This window comes from Ictidomys tridecemlineatus, chromosome 13 (genome assembly GCF_052094955.1).
Source record: "Ictidomys tridecemlineatus isolate mIctTri1 chromosome 13, mIctTri1.hap1, whole genome shotgun sequence".
Taxonomy (NCBI): Eukaryota; Metazoa; Chordata; class Mammalia; order Rodentia; family Sciuridae; genus Ictidomys; species Ictidomys tridecemlineatus.
Window position 1 is genome coordinate 47,736,274 of NC_135489.1, and position 15,592 is coordinate 47,751,865.

At 42.9% G+C, this 15,592-nt stretch overlaps 1 protein-coding gene across 10 annotated transcripts in view; it reads right to left on the bottom strand.

The window, feature by feature from the left end:
- Greb1l (GREB1 like retinoic acid receptor coactivator) overlaps positions 1-15,592 on the bottom strand; it is a 310,330-nt gene that overhangs the window by 62,624 nt on the left and 232,114 nt on the right. For 6 of the 10 annotated variants that reach the window (XM_040274520.2, XM_078030293.1, XM_040274530.2 and 3 more), the window contains 8 exons: positions 13,401-13,969; positions 13,075-13,177; positions 10,569-10,724; positions 9,974-10,113; positions 7,291-7,452; positions 6,973-7,180; positions 1,451-1,616; positions 234-461 (listed from right to left, as the gene is read on the bottom strand). In XM_040274520.2, the coding sequence (XP_040130454.2) occupies positions 234-461; positions 1,451-1,616; positions 6,973-7,180; positions 7,291-7,452; positions 9,974-10,113; positions 10,569-10,724; positions 13,075-13,177; positions 13,401-13,969 (1,732 nt within the window). The remainder of the gene's footprint in view (positions 1-233; positions 462-1,450; positions 1,617-6,972; positions 7,181-7,290; positions 7,453-9,973; positions 10,114-10,568; positions 10,725-13,074; positions 13,178-13,400; positions 13,970-15,592) is intronic. The other 4 variants (XM_005329029.4, XM_021728911.3, XM_040274525.2 and 1 more) reach the window with 3 other exon arrangements.

Consider the following 15,592-nt stretch of genomic DNA (forward strand, 5'->3'; position numbering starts at 1 on the left):
GTCTTACAAACAGTTTTTGTGCCTATTTTAGTTCTCGTTGAATAATAACATGGCTAAAGTATGTTTTCTAAGCATTTTGCACTCTAATATCTAAGGATCTAGGTAGTTCAAAGGGTGATGAAGGGGCTTACAATCCAAGACAGATGAAGGAATAAAAACATTGCTGAGGCTGGAACTGGGCATAAACAATCATTAGATGCCAAGAGTACTTGCATCCATGAGGCCTGACCTACCTGTTGAAGTCATACTGCACATTCTGAGTCAAGTCTATGTTGAGAAGAATGAAATCATGCACATGGCACCTAGAGAATGGGGCCTTGAGACTCTGAGAAGTCAGCTTGCTGCTCCATTTCTGTATACCCAGGATTGCGTAGTGGATGATTTTTGGTGTGGCTTCAATATGCTGCAAGACACTCTTCAAGGACACATTCTTACTGGACACTCCTGCTTCCATGGACTGGCTATAAAATGTTAGTTTATATAAAATGTCAATAAATTTATTACTGAAGAGAGGACCATTTATGAAGGACCAACACTGCTGTGCAATAATAATACTGTAATGGTCATAATGAGCCAACTTGCTTTGTATTAGTCTAGAATAGAGAACAGTGTTAAGCTAAGTGTTGACACTGCCTGTCACTAGGAAGTTGCAGAGCCTGTCTTTTAGGGGCCAGGATTTATCACATGAAGACGGGAAAAAAATCCAGCTATGTTTGAAAGTAAATGAACAGTAGTTACCAAAGAAAGCCAGAAGTTAAAAGCTTGAAAGTATGCTCTGGTAATAGAGGAACATGTGAAAAATTCATTGGTTTCACATCCACAATGGAAACAAGGACTGAAAAATCACAGTGCTTGAGCTGGAAAGGACGTAGAGGTCATCTGGCACAGTATTTTGAGTGGGGACACCACTGGACTCATGGGGTTATTGTGTAGGATTTTAGAATGTTTAGCATTCCCTGGTCCTTATGAACCCCCAACGACTGCCTCCTAACATATGACATCCTCAAATGCCCCATAGGAGGGCAGCAGTGTTCTAGGACAACAACAACAACTGATTTTGGCCCTGCCATAATTTTACAGGTGAAGGACTTGAGAGATTCAATGACTTTTCTTCTTCACCCACATCGTTGAGAAATAGCTGGGACTAAAAAGCAGGTCTCCTGATTCAGAAGCCCAGCAGTGTTTCTAGATAAATGATAAGTTTTTAACAGATTGATAGTTGACCAACACTGTGATGCAGAAATAGTCTAGGAATTTAATGGCATACTGAATGTCTAAATAAAAAAAATCCTTTAAGTCATCTCAAAATGTACTCATGAGGGTATTGACCTTGCTCTCTGGAAAGCTGTAACTCTGTTTTTTACTCTATATGTAACTGCAGCCAAGAAAAATTATCTTCTTTGTTAGCATTGTGTTGTACTCCCCTAGAACTGCTTGGAAGAATCACTACCTGGTCTGCTCCTGAACACTGTGAATGTTCCATAGGACACACGAATCATCCATCACAACGATGAAAGGCCAGACACACTGGCGTTTAACTCCCAGCTCCTCCAGGCGGTTCCTCTCCAGTTCTAGGTTGTGATATGACAGCTCCTTAATGAGGAATCTAGCAGCACCTGGAAGGCAGCATAACCAATGTATACACACCCTTCACTGAAGCCCCTCCAGCACTTCCCCATTCTTCACCTGCACCTGGCAGAGCCACCCAAATGCTCAGAGCAGTGGTTCTCTTAAGAGTCATTAGGGAAGTCAGTTTCAAATGTAGATTCCTAAGACCCCTCTCCGCAGATTTGCTTAAATTTGGTAAAGGGTCAGAGACCAGAGATAATCTTTGAAGATGCATGAGCTATACTTTGAGGAGTACTGAGGAATCCAGTTTCCCTGGGATGCTTTTTAATTAGTTCCTCATAGAATGTCAGGCTTAGAAGTATCCACTCATATGTCCTGCACTAGGGAGTAGCCAGGCTGTGACTGTGGCAGTGCTACTTGCGCTGATGAGTCTTTTGCTTTAGATACCTTTAGGGAGTTGCCAGCAGCGTCTCTCTGAAGACAACTCTGGAATTTTGCACCCTTCCCTTAGATGTACTTTTTGCAAGAGGTAGTATGGTATAATAAGGAAACAGATTGGAGTCAAGCTCTTGCTTTGATTCCACCATGTTCTAGCCTGTGACACTGAACAAGTTAATTCCATTCAATCTTGGCTTCCCTTTCTGGAACAGGTAACTTAATGACAAGATAGTGTCTAGCAAACAGTATTCAGTATTAGCAATTATTTAAAATGGTGATCATCAGGAAATAGCCAAACTTAAGCCACCTTAAGATGAAAATGTGATAATAAAACAAAAGAATGTTATTCAACTGATGGAGGAACCCAGGACAGTTTGGATAGTAACTGGGATTTGGGAAAGCCTACTAAGAGCATGTGTGTAATAGTTGGCATTCTAAACACAGAGCCATATTCAAAAAGCCCATTAGTAACAACATTGTAGTGAAAGACTAAAGATCTTTGCTCCAAGATCAGGAACAAGGATGCCTACTTTCACCACTTATGTTTTTGTTTTTGTTTTTTTCCCCAGAGCAGTTTACTACTTCCTTATATGCATAGCTAATTTTTACAGTGTTACTTAACAAAAGATTGGCATTTATATCAAAAAAGATGTTGGTTTTATTCATTCCTGTTAATCTTTCAATGAGTTCCAATGCTGTAAGAAAAATGCTTACTTCTTAGTTTTATATGTAACAATGGTGAGAACTGACTGCTCTTTTCTCCTGAAAATTTCTTGATAAGTGCTACTTAACCTAAGATTATGAAAAGGAATCTTTTTTGAGATTTAAATGCAAATCCTTAAAAAATTTACCACTTTTATTTAAACATAGTATGGAAGTCCTGGCCAGAACAATTAGGCCAGAAAAAGAAAAGTCATTCAAATTGGAGATGAATAAAAACCACCTCCCAGAAAACATATCTTATATGAAGAAAATACTTAAAATTCCACAGAAAACCCTGTTAGACCAATAAGCAATGTTGCAGATACTCCAAATCTGTTACATTTCTGCACACCAGAAATAACCAGTCTGAAGGTCATGGTATGATTATCTGACTGTATACCAAAAATTGCATGAATGCTGTGTAATTGAAAGCCACCAAGGCTTGCCACTGCTGCCGGGACCTGCAGGGTGCCGGTGAAGGAGTTAACTGACACTCCAGGGGCCATTTCCTCTCAGCAGCAAAGAGAACATGTCACCACCTATTAAGTTTGTACAAGAGTTGGGTGGGATGAAGCCTGGGTGGACAGGAGCCAAAGCCTGAGGAATTCTAATATTTTCAACATTTTTTATTTCACTGTATTGTCTTCTGAGTTGACTGTTGTCAGATACCTGCTCCCCCATTATTTGATATTGATATTATTTGATATCCAGTTTTATTTTTTTAAAATGTTTAATTGGATTTATTCTTGATTTTTTTTTTCTAATTTTTTACTCTGTCCTTTTGGGAGAGACTCAGAATTTATGAGTATGAAGTTTGAATCCTGAATCTTTGAGCCTTGATATCCTTTCTTCTGCTTGATCTAGTCTAATGGTGACACTTGATTACATTTGAATTACTAGTTTCTGTTTTCTTTTTTTTATTTCTAGGGTTTCTATTTGGTTCTTTTTCAAAGTATCGAAGTATTCTTTCACTTCCTATTTTTTCTTCCCTTTATTCTTCTTTTAATTCATTGACTGCTTTGATCATCAGCTTTTAAAATTCTTTGTCCAGCACTTCATCTTCAATATCTCTGGGTTCAATTACTGGAAAGTTAAAAATCTTTGGAAATATCTTATTACCTTGTTTTCTCCTGTTTTCTGTGTTTCTTTGTTGAGATTTGTGTATCTGCTGGGTTTGATACCTCTTCAACTGTAGAGGAATTTTAGTGAGCTGCTTTCTCTTTGCTTTGTGCCCTGGGCTGCTGGTGTATCTCAGCATCAAAGCCCACCATGGGTTCAGAGTGATATGACCAGTTCCCAACACCATTTTGAGAGGAGATGATAATCACTAGACATTTGCAAGCAGACCATATACTAATAAGATATAAGGCATTGAAATGTTCTCTCCAATTCCATTAATTTAAAAATAGAAAAGAAGACAAATACTCTAGTCAGAAAATTTTGGTATTAAAGGAAATAAAATAGACACTAAATAATAAAGAGTATGAAAATAATAAGGAAAGAAAAGGGGAAAACGAAAGATACAAATGAAAAAGTGAGGAGAAAGGGAAAAAAAGGAGAAAGTAAAACATAAAAAAAAAAAGCAAAAATAAATCCATTTTGTTAAAATGGCCGTATTACTAAAAGGGATCCACAGATTCAATGCAATCCCCAACAAAATTCCAATGATATTCTTCATAAAACTAGGAGGAAAGTCCTAAAATTCATATAGAACAAAAGGCCCAGAATAGCTAAAGCAGTTCTGAGCAAAAGAAGTAATGCTGGAGATACCACAGTACCCCATTTCAGATTATATTACTTTCAGAGCCATAGTAACAAAAGCAGAATGGTACTGGCATCAAAATAGATACGTAGACCAATGGAACAGAAGACAGACAATTCCACACACCTACGTAGACCAATGGAACAGAAGACAGACAATTCCACACACCTAACAGTCACCGATTCTTGACAAAGTGCTACAAATGTTTATTAAAGACAACCTTTTCAAATAAATTGTGGCAGGAAAACTGGATATCAGTATGTAGAAGAATGAAACTAGACCACTGTAAGTGCACAAAAGTCATCTCAAATGGATTCAAGACTAGGTGTAAGAACAAAAATTTTATAAGCCAAAGTGGCAGGTTTCATTGGTGTAGGTGATGATTTTTTTTAGATAGGATCCCAAAGGTACAGAAGACAAAAGTAAACCTCACTACAGTTGGAATGACTGTTATCAAAAAGACAAGATGCCGCAGGATGCAGAGAATGAGGAAATCTTATACACTATTTTTGGGAAATGTAAACTCATGGCCATTTTGAAAAACAGCACAGAGATTCCTTTAAAAACTAAAAACTTCTAAATGATCCTGCAATCCCAATATTGGTATGAAATCATATCAAAGAGATATCTGCACTCCCATGTTTATTATAGCACTATTTACCACAGCTAAGATATAAAATCAACCTAGATGCCCATCAGTGGGCGAATGGATAAAGTAAGTGTGGTATATGTACACACAATGGAAAATTATTCCACCATAAAAAAGAACGAAGTTGCCATTTGCAGAAACATGGGTAGAACAGGAGAGCGTTATGGGAGGTGAAATAAGCCACAGAAAGAGAAATACCCATGTTCTTACTCTTATGAAAACTAAAAAGCTAATCTCTTAGAAGAATGGAGTGCAGTGTGCTTGCTAGAGATTGGGAAGTGTAGCCAGGAGGAAGGGATGGGAAAAAGCCCAATGAAGAGCACAAACACATGGAAAAGAGGGATTAGTTCTGGTTTTCTGTATATCCCAGAAGGTTAATTTGGCTATAGCAAATTATGATTTATTTCAAAATGATAAGAAAACAGCACTAAATGTCCCCATCACATAAAAAGGATCAACATTTGAAGAGATTGAAGTCCTTATTACCCTGATTTGGTTTATTATACATTGTATGCATATTGAAGTACCATAATCCATAAAGATGAACAAATATCATGTCTCAAAAAATTAGAAATTTTGTACTGATTTTAAAACTTGTATAAAGCCATTTTTGTCAAAACTGTGGGAGTGACATACAGACACAGAAAGCCCAGAAACAAACCCTCTCATATATAGTTAAATGATTGTCAACAATGATGTCAAAGCCATTAAATGACCATTTCTTCATCAGTTGGTGTTGGCAGAACTGGATATCTATATGCCAAGAAATGAACTTACTTCCTTTACACTATATACAAGAATTAATTAAACTGGATCACAGACCTAGACATAAAAGCTAGAACTGTAAAACATTTTGAAGAAAATACAGGGGAAGTCTTTATGATATTGAATTAGCCAGTGATCTGTGGCAAAAACAGAAAAACTGGACTTCTTTAAGAACTTTTATGTATTAAAGAACACAACACAGTGAAAAGGCTATACATGGAATGGGTGTAATATCTGTAACAACATCTGATAAAGAGTTAATATCCACAATATGTAAAGAATCCCTATGATCTCAACAACAAAATGATTCATGGGCAAAAGACTTTGCGGAGCATTTTTCTAAAGAAGACATACAGTCAAAAAGCACATGAAAAGATAACATTCCTAATCATTAGGGAAATGGAGATAAATCACAATGAAATATTCAGACACCCATAGAAGTTGATGGAAATAATGAGAACTGCAGTGTATGAAGTGTACAGAATAGTATGGTTCCAAAACAACACATTCAGTGAGAGGTTTCCCATCTATGTAAGGAAAATGAAGTGTTTTCATATCTCCATTACCTCCCCACAGCTCTGCTTTACATTCTGCAACCATTGCCCCTTTGAGAAATGAATCCATTATTTCTAAACTCCCTGGGGAAAAGCAGAAAAGACTCCTTCCACATAGGAATGATTCTTCCAATTCCCTGGACTGCTTGCCTTCTGCTAGCACTTGGTATGTGCTCCTAGGAGGACAGTGAGTCAGGGACTCTTAAGAACAGGTGAAACACTACCTCCCCTTAAATCATCTTTCAGGGTTACAATCTGGCCTCAAAGGACTAAGTTCCTAGGAAGAATCTTAAACCCTTCCCAGGGTGCTCAATATAACAGTGACTTCCTTAGTTACTAGTCCTTGGAAGTTAAAATTTCTACAAAACTACAGAAAAGGTAGTAAGGGGCATAGAGAAATGCAAAGAGTCAAAAGACTTCTGGACGGGAGAGCAGGACACCGTCCAGAGGCAGAGAAACCTTTGGAAGTTTTATGGCAGGGGAATGGAGCTCAGTTTGCTTAGCCCTTCTCCCCATCCCAGGGGGCCCCTTACCCACGCCCGCATTGTTGAACATGCCAGGAAGCACCAGCATGATGTGGTTGGGCCAGTACTTGCGGTACAGCGGCATCTCATATTCTTTGACCACTAGAAGGTGAAGGTGGCTGATGCCCTCCATGGCGTGGAAAAGGTTTAGGAGTCCATGCTCATGGCGACCACTGGAAGGAGTGAAAATAGGGCTCTTGACTGCATTCAAATTCTGCTGAAAAGGAAACAAGACCAAAAAGGGAAAGTAAAACCCTCAGATGTGAGCAGCTTGGAGAACCTGATCTAGTGCCGGGTGTCTGGCAACCATCTAGACCTCTCACCCACCTTGTCTGAAACCAAAGGCAGCCGCATGCTCTCCAGGTGTTTGCCCTGCTTGCTGAAGACAAAATGACTCTCTTTGGATTTGGGGATGATGAAATACAGCTGAACTTCTTCTCCCAACATAGAGGAAGAAAATGTGAATGCATGAAGGGTGGAGTCAGACATCTACATTTGAAAAGAAGAAAGGGAATGTAAGCTCAGGGTTTCCAGACTTCCTGGTCCCTCCTTGGCCTTGTTATTAAGAGGCAAACTGACATATACAAGTGCCACCAGATCTTCAGGCTGAGGGTAGCAACATTTACAAGGGTGGGAAGCTTCAACACACAGTAGCTTCTACTGACATGAGAGCTAGGCATCTTGCCCTGCGTGGCCTCTCCATGGATGAAGGACTTGTTGCTGCCACTGTCTTCATTTTTCATGCTCTTAGGGCTCAACTGCTCAGTCTTAGGCAGAGATCAGACCTCCCTCTGGTGTGTTCTGCTATGTGCACATTCCCAAAGGCCCCCAGTTACAGGGGGAAACACTAACGCTCTGTGAGCCAGGGTTGAATGAACTGAATTTGAGCTTTCTAAACAAAGTAGAACTGACACCACTGAATTGGCTTCTGTGGCTCCATCTTTCCTGGCTGCACTGGAAGCTGTAAAGACATACAGTCATTTAGTCCCAAACTCTGGCTTTAGGGAGGGACCATTTACTCATCCTAGCCAAGTTGCTGGGAAGTTCACGTGCTCTCAGTAGCCTATCTCTGAATAATTATATAATAGGTTTTTACATGCTTTTACAAAATGCAGACAATATTTGGCTTAATGAAAGATAACATCAGTTATTCCTCAGTAACCAGAATCCAGAATGGTTTCTCATCTGTTTTAACCCAAATATTACATTTCTTAGAAAAAACAATATTATGGTTCTTCCTTTAAATTCTAGTTTATTCTGGGGCTGGGGATGTGGCTCAAGCCTGGGTTCGATCTTCAGCACCACATACAAACAAAGATGTTGTGACCACCCAAAACTAAAAAAATAAATATTAAAATTCTCCTCTCTCTCTCTCTCTCTCTCTCTCTCTCTCTCTCTCTCTCTCTCTCTCTCTCTCAAAAAAAATTTCTAGTTTATTCTGCTTCACAGATGTGGAAATATATTACTTAGTACTGTAGTCATACAGCAACTTTATATATGAAAAAGCTGGGCATAGTGGTGCATGCCTGTAATCCCAGTACTCTGGAGGCTGAGACAGGAGATCACAAGGTTAAGACCCGCTTCAGCAATTTAGCTAAACCCTCAGCAACTTAGTGAGGCCCTGTCTCAAAATAAACAGGGCTGGGGGTGTAGCTCAGTGGGTTAGATCCCCAGTACCAAAAAATAAATAAACCTCTATGAAGAGGGGTTTTAAAAATTTTCTAAAATCTTATGGTTTATAGATCAGAGGACTTGCATATTCTGTATTCTGTAAAGCATTAAAGCTGATTTTAAAGTAGCCTACCAAGCAAGCAAATAGTATACAAAAAGTGATCTGTATTCCAGTTTTTCAATGTGTCCCTTCTAGTGTCCATTTGTATTTCAGGATGTGATGCAGGGGAGGGGTGAGGACCTGGTCCTGAGGAGCAGAAACGGGTTGGGGGAGCCACTCAGCATGGCCTCAAAGAAGCAAGAGTTGTTTCTAGGTGTTCAGTGCCAACTCATTAAAATCAAGAAGAGTACAATCAGAGAAGTGAAAAATTGTGCTCCATTTGTGTATAATGAATCAAAGAACATTATGCTGTCATGTATAACTGATCAGAACAAATAAAAAATATATAAAGAGATTTATTTCTGAAGCCTTAAGTTTTCATTTTATCAACTCCAAATTGTATACTGATCCACAGTCCTATAGACAACTCTCTACTGGATTTTCTGACTTTCATGCCTAGTAGACATAATAAATTCCAAATGATCCGAAAACAAATAAGTAAGTAAATAGATAGATAAATAAATAAAATCAAGAAGATAAATTTGCAGAAAGCAGCATGGGCAGGCTCTGGGTTTTACTGTCATTTACTACCATTCCCTTCTCTTGTGTTTAAAGATGCACTAGCCAAAAATACTGTGCTGGGGGTGTAGCTCAGTGAGTGCTTAAGCATTCACGTGATCGTCTGGGTTCAATCCACAGCACACACACAAAAAAAGCCAAATGCTAAGGGATATTGGCCCACTTCCTGTGTTTCTTTCACTGCATGAAACATTAACTCCACTGGTCAAAATCATCCCAAGAAGTAATATGTGCCTAGATTGGTGAAAAATCAGACTTGTTAGGACATAGCTTCCAGGACACACCATATGGACTCCTGCCATTTTAGTCAACAACCCAAGGCGGGGGGGGGGGGGGGGGGGGCGGTGGCTTTTACTGAGCATACTGTAATATCTAGTTTTTTTCAGAATCACAGATAAGCATCTCAGCTTTTTAGCCTAAACATGACACATGAAGTAACTTAAGCCCCTAAAACTAAGCTGCTTACCCTCCCACAATCTCTAAGTCCAAAGCTCATCTAATCATTGCTTCATGCATTTTTCTCACCAATGAGTAGCTCTTTCTCATAAATAAGCCATACTTTATCTAGGGGCTTATGTTATATCCCTCCGCCCCTATCCTTACATGCAAATCCCTATTGGTAACAGAGATATAAGGCAGGGGCAAAGGTGAGAGCTGCACCTGGGAGGCAGAGGTGAAGTCCATATACTGGTGGCACTGCTCACAGTGATGAAAGGTGTTGTAGGCAGCATATTTGGTCAGCATCATGGATACAGTTTCTCGTTTCCGGGGCTCCTCAATTTTGCATTCCTTTATTACTTCTGTGTATAAAAGGGGTAGAAAACCATCATTCCATAATATGTGTGTAAATCCCCTGTACCTGGGGGAAAAAACATCCTCTATTTTCCAAAAGGATTTTTTTCCAAGAATTTTATAATTTATGCCCTGAGAGGAATGTATGAAAATCAAATGATGGGCTAGGGTTGTGGCTCAGCGGTAGAGTGCTTGCCTAGCATGTGTGAGGCCCTGGGTTCAATCCTCGGCACCACATAAAACTTAAAATAAAGGTATTGTATCCAACTACAATTAAAAAAATAAATACTTTAAAAAAAAGGAAATCAAAAGATGATGTGTGTAAATAAGAAACAGAAGAGAAGAGAAAACTGGGAGAATTATTTAAACTGTTCTGAAAGATTGAACTGCCCCAGGCCTCGTGTCCTGATTTTCTGGTGTCCTTGGATTTGCAGGAGGTAAGCCTGGCTGCACTTGCACTGACCTTGTTTGATCCCTGCCAGCTTCTCCGTATACACCAGGCTCATCAGACTGTACTTGGGATCATGCACACTGACGTCAAAAGGCATTTTACTGAAACTCTCGATGTCAGGCCAGGGCTCTCCCTCTGACTGGCTCACTTCACTGCTTTCACTGTGATCTAGGACAAGAAGGAAGTGTGCAGAACAGGCAGATTAACCTCCCTCCCTTTCTCCCTCCCTCCCTCCACAGTGTCAGGAAGAGGTTTTCTGAAGCATAAAGCCCAGATGGATAAACAAACCATTTCTGAAAAAATGAGCCCCATTATCCCAGGACAGAAAAAGCCATAATTATTCCTTCATGCAAGGAGTGATCACCCCTACACTAGTCTCTATAGATCCAGTTCAGAAACTCTTGTATCCATTAGATCAACTGAATTTCCCACCAACACACACACACACACACATAAAAAAAAAAAAATCTTGTTTATTTGGATGATTTAAATTCTTAAAAGAGTTTTAGTTATGGGGTTTTAAGATATTGACACCCAAGAGACTTCAAGATGAGAGTGCCAGTGTCTGCTGTACATTAAAAGTACCTGGAAGTTCGTGAAACCCCACTCTCAGGCCCCACCCACCACAAGAGTAAAGACAGGATCTCTTCTGTTACCCAGGTACCCACCATGCTGCCAGAACTCCTTAGATCATTCCATTGTGTGGTCAAGGTTAGGCTGGGGCTTGAATACTGCTTTATACTTATAAGAACCAAACTTAACCCCTCCAAGTGCCTGAGTTCTTAAAGCTTTAGGGATGGTTTCTTGGAATGGCAGGTAGAGTGGGTGTCTAGTAGATGATGCTATTGGTAAAATGTGTAAGATCAAAAAGCAGCTTAAGCCAGGTGTGGTGCATGCCTGAAATCCCAGCAACTCAGGAGGCTAAGGTCAACCTCACCAACAGTAAGACCCTGTCTCAAAAAATTAAAAAAGGGGTAAGGATGTGGCTCAGTGTTTAAGCACCTCTGGATTCAATCCCTAGTACCCTACCTCCCCCACCCCCCATCCCCCCAAAAGAAAAGTAGCTTAAAGAGGGAATGAAAGAAATACACTTTGGTGGAAAATGAAGCCTAAAAGACTGGAAGTGCTGCCATTATTATTTTAGCACAAACAACTACTTTTATGCCTTGAGTTGAATTTTGTATTTTATTTAAAATTTCAAGTTTTATTCTAGTTTAAGGAAGTGTCACTGTGCCTCTCTAGAGCACCACTGTGTTAACCTGCACTAGAGTGAGTGTGAAGAAAGCCCAGGCTCTTCCATCAGACCGGCTGGGATAGACAACCATAGCCTCAGGAGTAGAGGAAGATTTGAGACCTCTCTTGTACAATCTGAGAATAAAAATCAAAGGCATCGCTTCCTTGCACTGTCAGGGAGCCTGGTGGGAGAGCTGGCAGGAACAACAGGGCCCTGGTTCCCAAAGGCTTATCTTTTTGGTCCCAGCCCCTTTCCGAGGCTTGGGGTGTTTTGAGGCCACCCTGAAGCTCTCCTTCTCCTCTGTGGTGGGCCCCGGGGGATTGGATGCAGCTTAGCTGGGGACACAAAGAGATGTGGGTGGGGGAGATTGTATGTGTGTCTCTGAAATCATAGATGTGGATTAGTGAGGAATGGGTACAGGGCTAAAGCCATAACAAAATGATTAAACGTGGCTGATTTTTATCTATTTGTATCTGCATTAGTCTTGGGGCTGTTCATAGAACAGGCCCAACTATTTTAAGAAAAACAAGTGAGATAAGCTCTCCCAGAACTGATTTGATAGAAGATGTCAAGGGCAGTCCTCGTCTCTGAGGGACTCAGAAGAACTTCTGCCGGGCCCCCTCTGCTGCCTCCCACAACTTCTGTCAGCATGAAAGGTTTATGGTTTGATGCCAGGGATCTAACCCAGAGCCTACAGCACACTAGGCAAGGGGTCCACAGCTGAGCTATACCCCTATCCCTCAGGAGGTCTTTATTGGCACACTGGCCCCCACAGCCCTGCAAGCCCCTCCATCATCTCTTGTTGCAGAGGGGAAGCGGTGGCATAGGTGTTCGGTTCTGCACTCAGGAAGTTTTCATTTCCTTATAGTAATCCTCCACCTTCACACACAGCCTGAGGTTAAAATATAAGATGCACTCTGGCTAACCAACAAAGGACTGGAATTAAAAATATAAATGTTCCCTGGATCCTTACAAAATCGAACACGACAAGTTGGGATTTTATGAGTTTGACCATCTAGGAATTAAGGTGCCTAACAAGCCTTTATCAAATGCCTGTTGCCCTGCCGCTTGCTGGACACTGGAGAGAGGGAGGTCCTCCTGACCTCCTGGAACTGAATGAGGGCAGTTTTGCTCACCATTATTTGCCCGGCATACCCGTCTTCGACCTTGGTAACCTTTGTCAGGGCAGGGCAAGTTTGGTATTATAGAAACCCCAGAAAGCAAAAGCAAACTCCTGGCACTTGGTGTCTAATGCGGTTGTGCCCCGCCTGGCTCAGGACTCACCAGTATTGATCTCCTCCTCATCGTACACATCCACCTCCAGGAGCCGGATGAGCATGCGGAAGAGGATCCTAAGGAACTGTAAATAGGAGCCAGTCTTTCCCACCTGATGGAAATAGTTTTAATTGGGGAAGGGCAGGGGAGGGGAAGAGAAGGAAGGGAAGGAGAAAAGAGATTTCACACCTTGGCGTCTCACTCCAGGGGCCTGAAGGAGGTCTTTCCCCGAGGCCTGTCCCCCCACCCACCCCAAGGAGGTCCCCTGGTTCCTCTCCACATGCAAGATGTGCCAGCCCTAGCCTAGGACAGGGCTCAGCCTGGCCTGTCCCTACCTGGGGGGGCCCAGTGAGCAGCAGCCGCCGGGGGTGGAAGTTCCGGGCACCCGAGGCTGGGTCGGGCTGGTTGCTGAAGTCGGCATGGTGCTGCCGAGCCGAGGTCCACTGCCGGTAGTAGAGGGACTGCTCCTCGCTGCTCATGTCCTTGTGCAGGAATGGCCGCAGGGAGCTGACCCAGGCCACATCAGCATGGGGCAGCAGAGACGAGGAGGAGGGCAGCTTGCCACCCTTCTGGGAGCCCAAGAGGCTGTAGGCCGCTTTGGATAAGATCACAATTGGGGGCAGGGTGGCGTGTAGGCCCCTACAGCCTCTGGGAGGTTGCCCTGGCCATGCAAGGCTCCTGGGTCTCGAGGACGACGACGACGGCTTGGAGGTGGTACTGCTGGCCATTGGAGGGCCCAGGGAGTCACACTCCTGCTTCAGGGGGTCTCCAGCTCCGGTTGTGCTGGCCGAGACACCTTCATCCATCCCCACACTGGTTGCTGGGCTCTGGAAGCTGGGGGTCAGGGACTGCTTCTGGGATTTGTCTGTGCTGGAGGAACTGACCCCATTCTCCATGATGGAACCTGAAAGAGGACGGACAGAACCTTCCCTACACCCACTCATCACTGTTGCCAAGGGAGAGGGTAAAGGCCTTCAGAGCAGCTGGAACCTGACCCAGCTCTGTGGGCTGCAGACTCCGTGCTAAATCTTCCCTTTGCCTCAGTCTCCAGCCTCCTCCCTGCCTTTTTTATGGGTTTGGCCAATGGGAGATGCCAGCAAGAAGTTGGTTCTCACTTTTTTCCTGTGTGGTCACCCTGGGTGGCCTTTCTTTTTTGGGTCTCAGTAACTGCGTCTTCCTGCCTTCCTTCAAGCCTGATGGTGGACAGGGCTCCCAGGTTAACTACGCCCATGCACAGTGTCACCTGTTGCTCCCTTTCTAAATTGTGCCCACGGGAAATCAGTCCCATTATTAAACTCTTCTCCAACCCACTCATTCAGTATGACATGGGATCCCTCCAGGACCCTGGTGGATACAGGCACCAGATTCCAGTTCCCTACAGTGGCAGTGGCTGCCTTGAGGTGGGGTTTAGGGTTCAAGGCCTCACAAGGCTGGCTGTGGCTAAGCTCCCCCAGGGTGGGGATGTCCCCCGTGCAAAAGAGGATGGAAGGCATTCTTACTCAGCACCAGGTGTTGTACGTCCCCAGGGCTATTCCTCCACATTTGGCCAATTAACTTCGAGTATGTTGTTTCCCCCCCAACAGGTCACCCTGTTTGATTGAGACAATACAAGCTCCTTATACTCCGGCTAAAGTTTCTTTCAGCTCAGGCTGGTGCTGTGCAGGCATGTAGGTCTAATCCCAGCCTTGCAAGATCCAGACCTGAGCCGCCCTGAGCTAGTGGCTATTAAAACCAAGTCACTCACTGCTCCTCTGAGTTTTACCACTGTCAGTCCTGAGAGCTTGCCCTCAGGCCTGTCACCCGCAGAGGGAGCCCATGGGCGGGGTTCCAGATGCCCATGTTGTGAGCAGGTCAAGGAGCAGGAAATTAAGCAGCAGAGGGAAAACCATTTCCTCTGTGTGAGTCGCCTGGAGCTTGAGGTGTAGGAGCCACATGGTGCAGATCCGCTCTGAAGTGCAGGAGGGAGACAGGTGTCCCTCTGTCCCCACCTTTCCCTTCCCGATGCCCCCTGAATCCCAAAGCTCCTAAAGGTGACATTTCCCTGTACTCCTCTGATACCCTTTACTATCTTATGACTTTATGTTGAGATAGTCTCAGAGGGAAAATTGGGGAGACTTATAGTGATGGGGTTGAGGGAGCTGGAAGCGTAAACAGGGGCAGGCTGGTCCTGTGGAGGGAGAGCTGTGCACAGGGAGAAGGGCTCCTGCTCCTTCAGGCCCTGGGTGGCAAGGACAGAAAACCCCACAGGCAGGGACCTCTTTAGTTCCCAGAGAGCCATCTAACAGCTGCTGACAGAATAAATAGGAACACTAGCACAGTCTTGGACACAAAATATTGTATGTGTGTGTGTGTGTGTGAAAAAATGATCTAAATAATAGGTTGAGGAAAAAGGGAAAGGAGTGGGGGGATGTGCAGCCTCAGAGGTTGCTGGAGTTACCTCTGGCGATGGGGTTGTTTCACTTTGAATCTCTGTATCTTGTTACATTCTCTGGGTTTTCTGCATTAGGCTTTATTACTGACATAATCA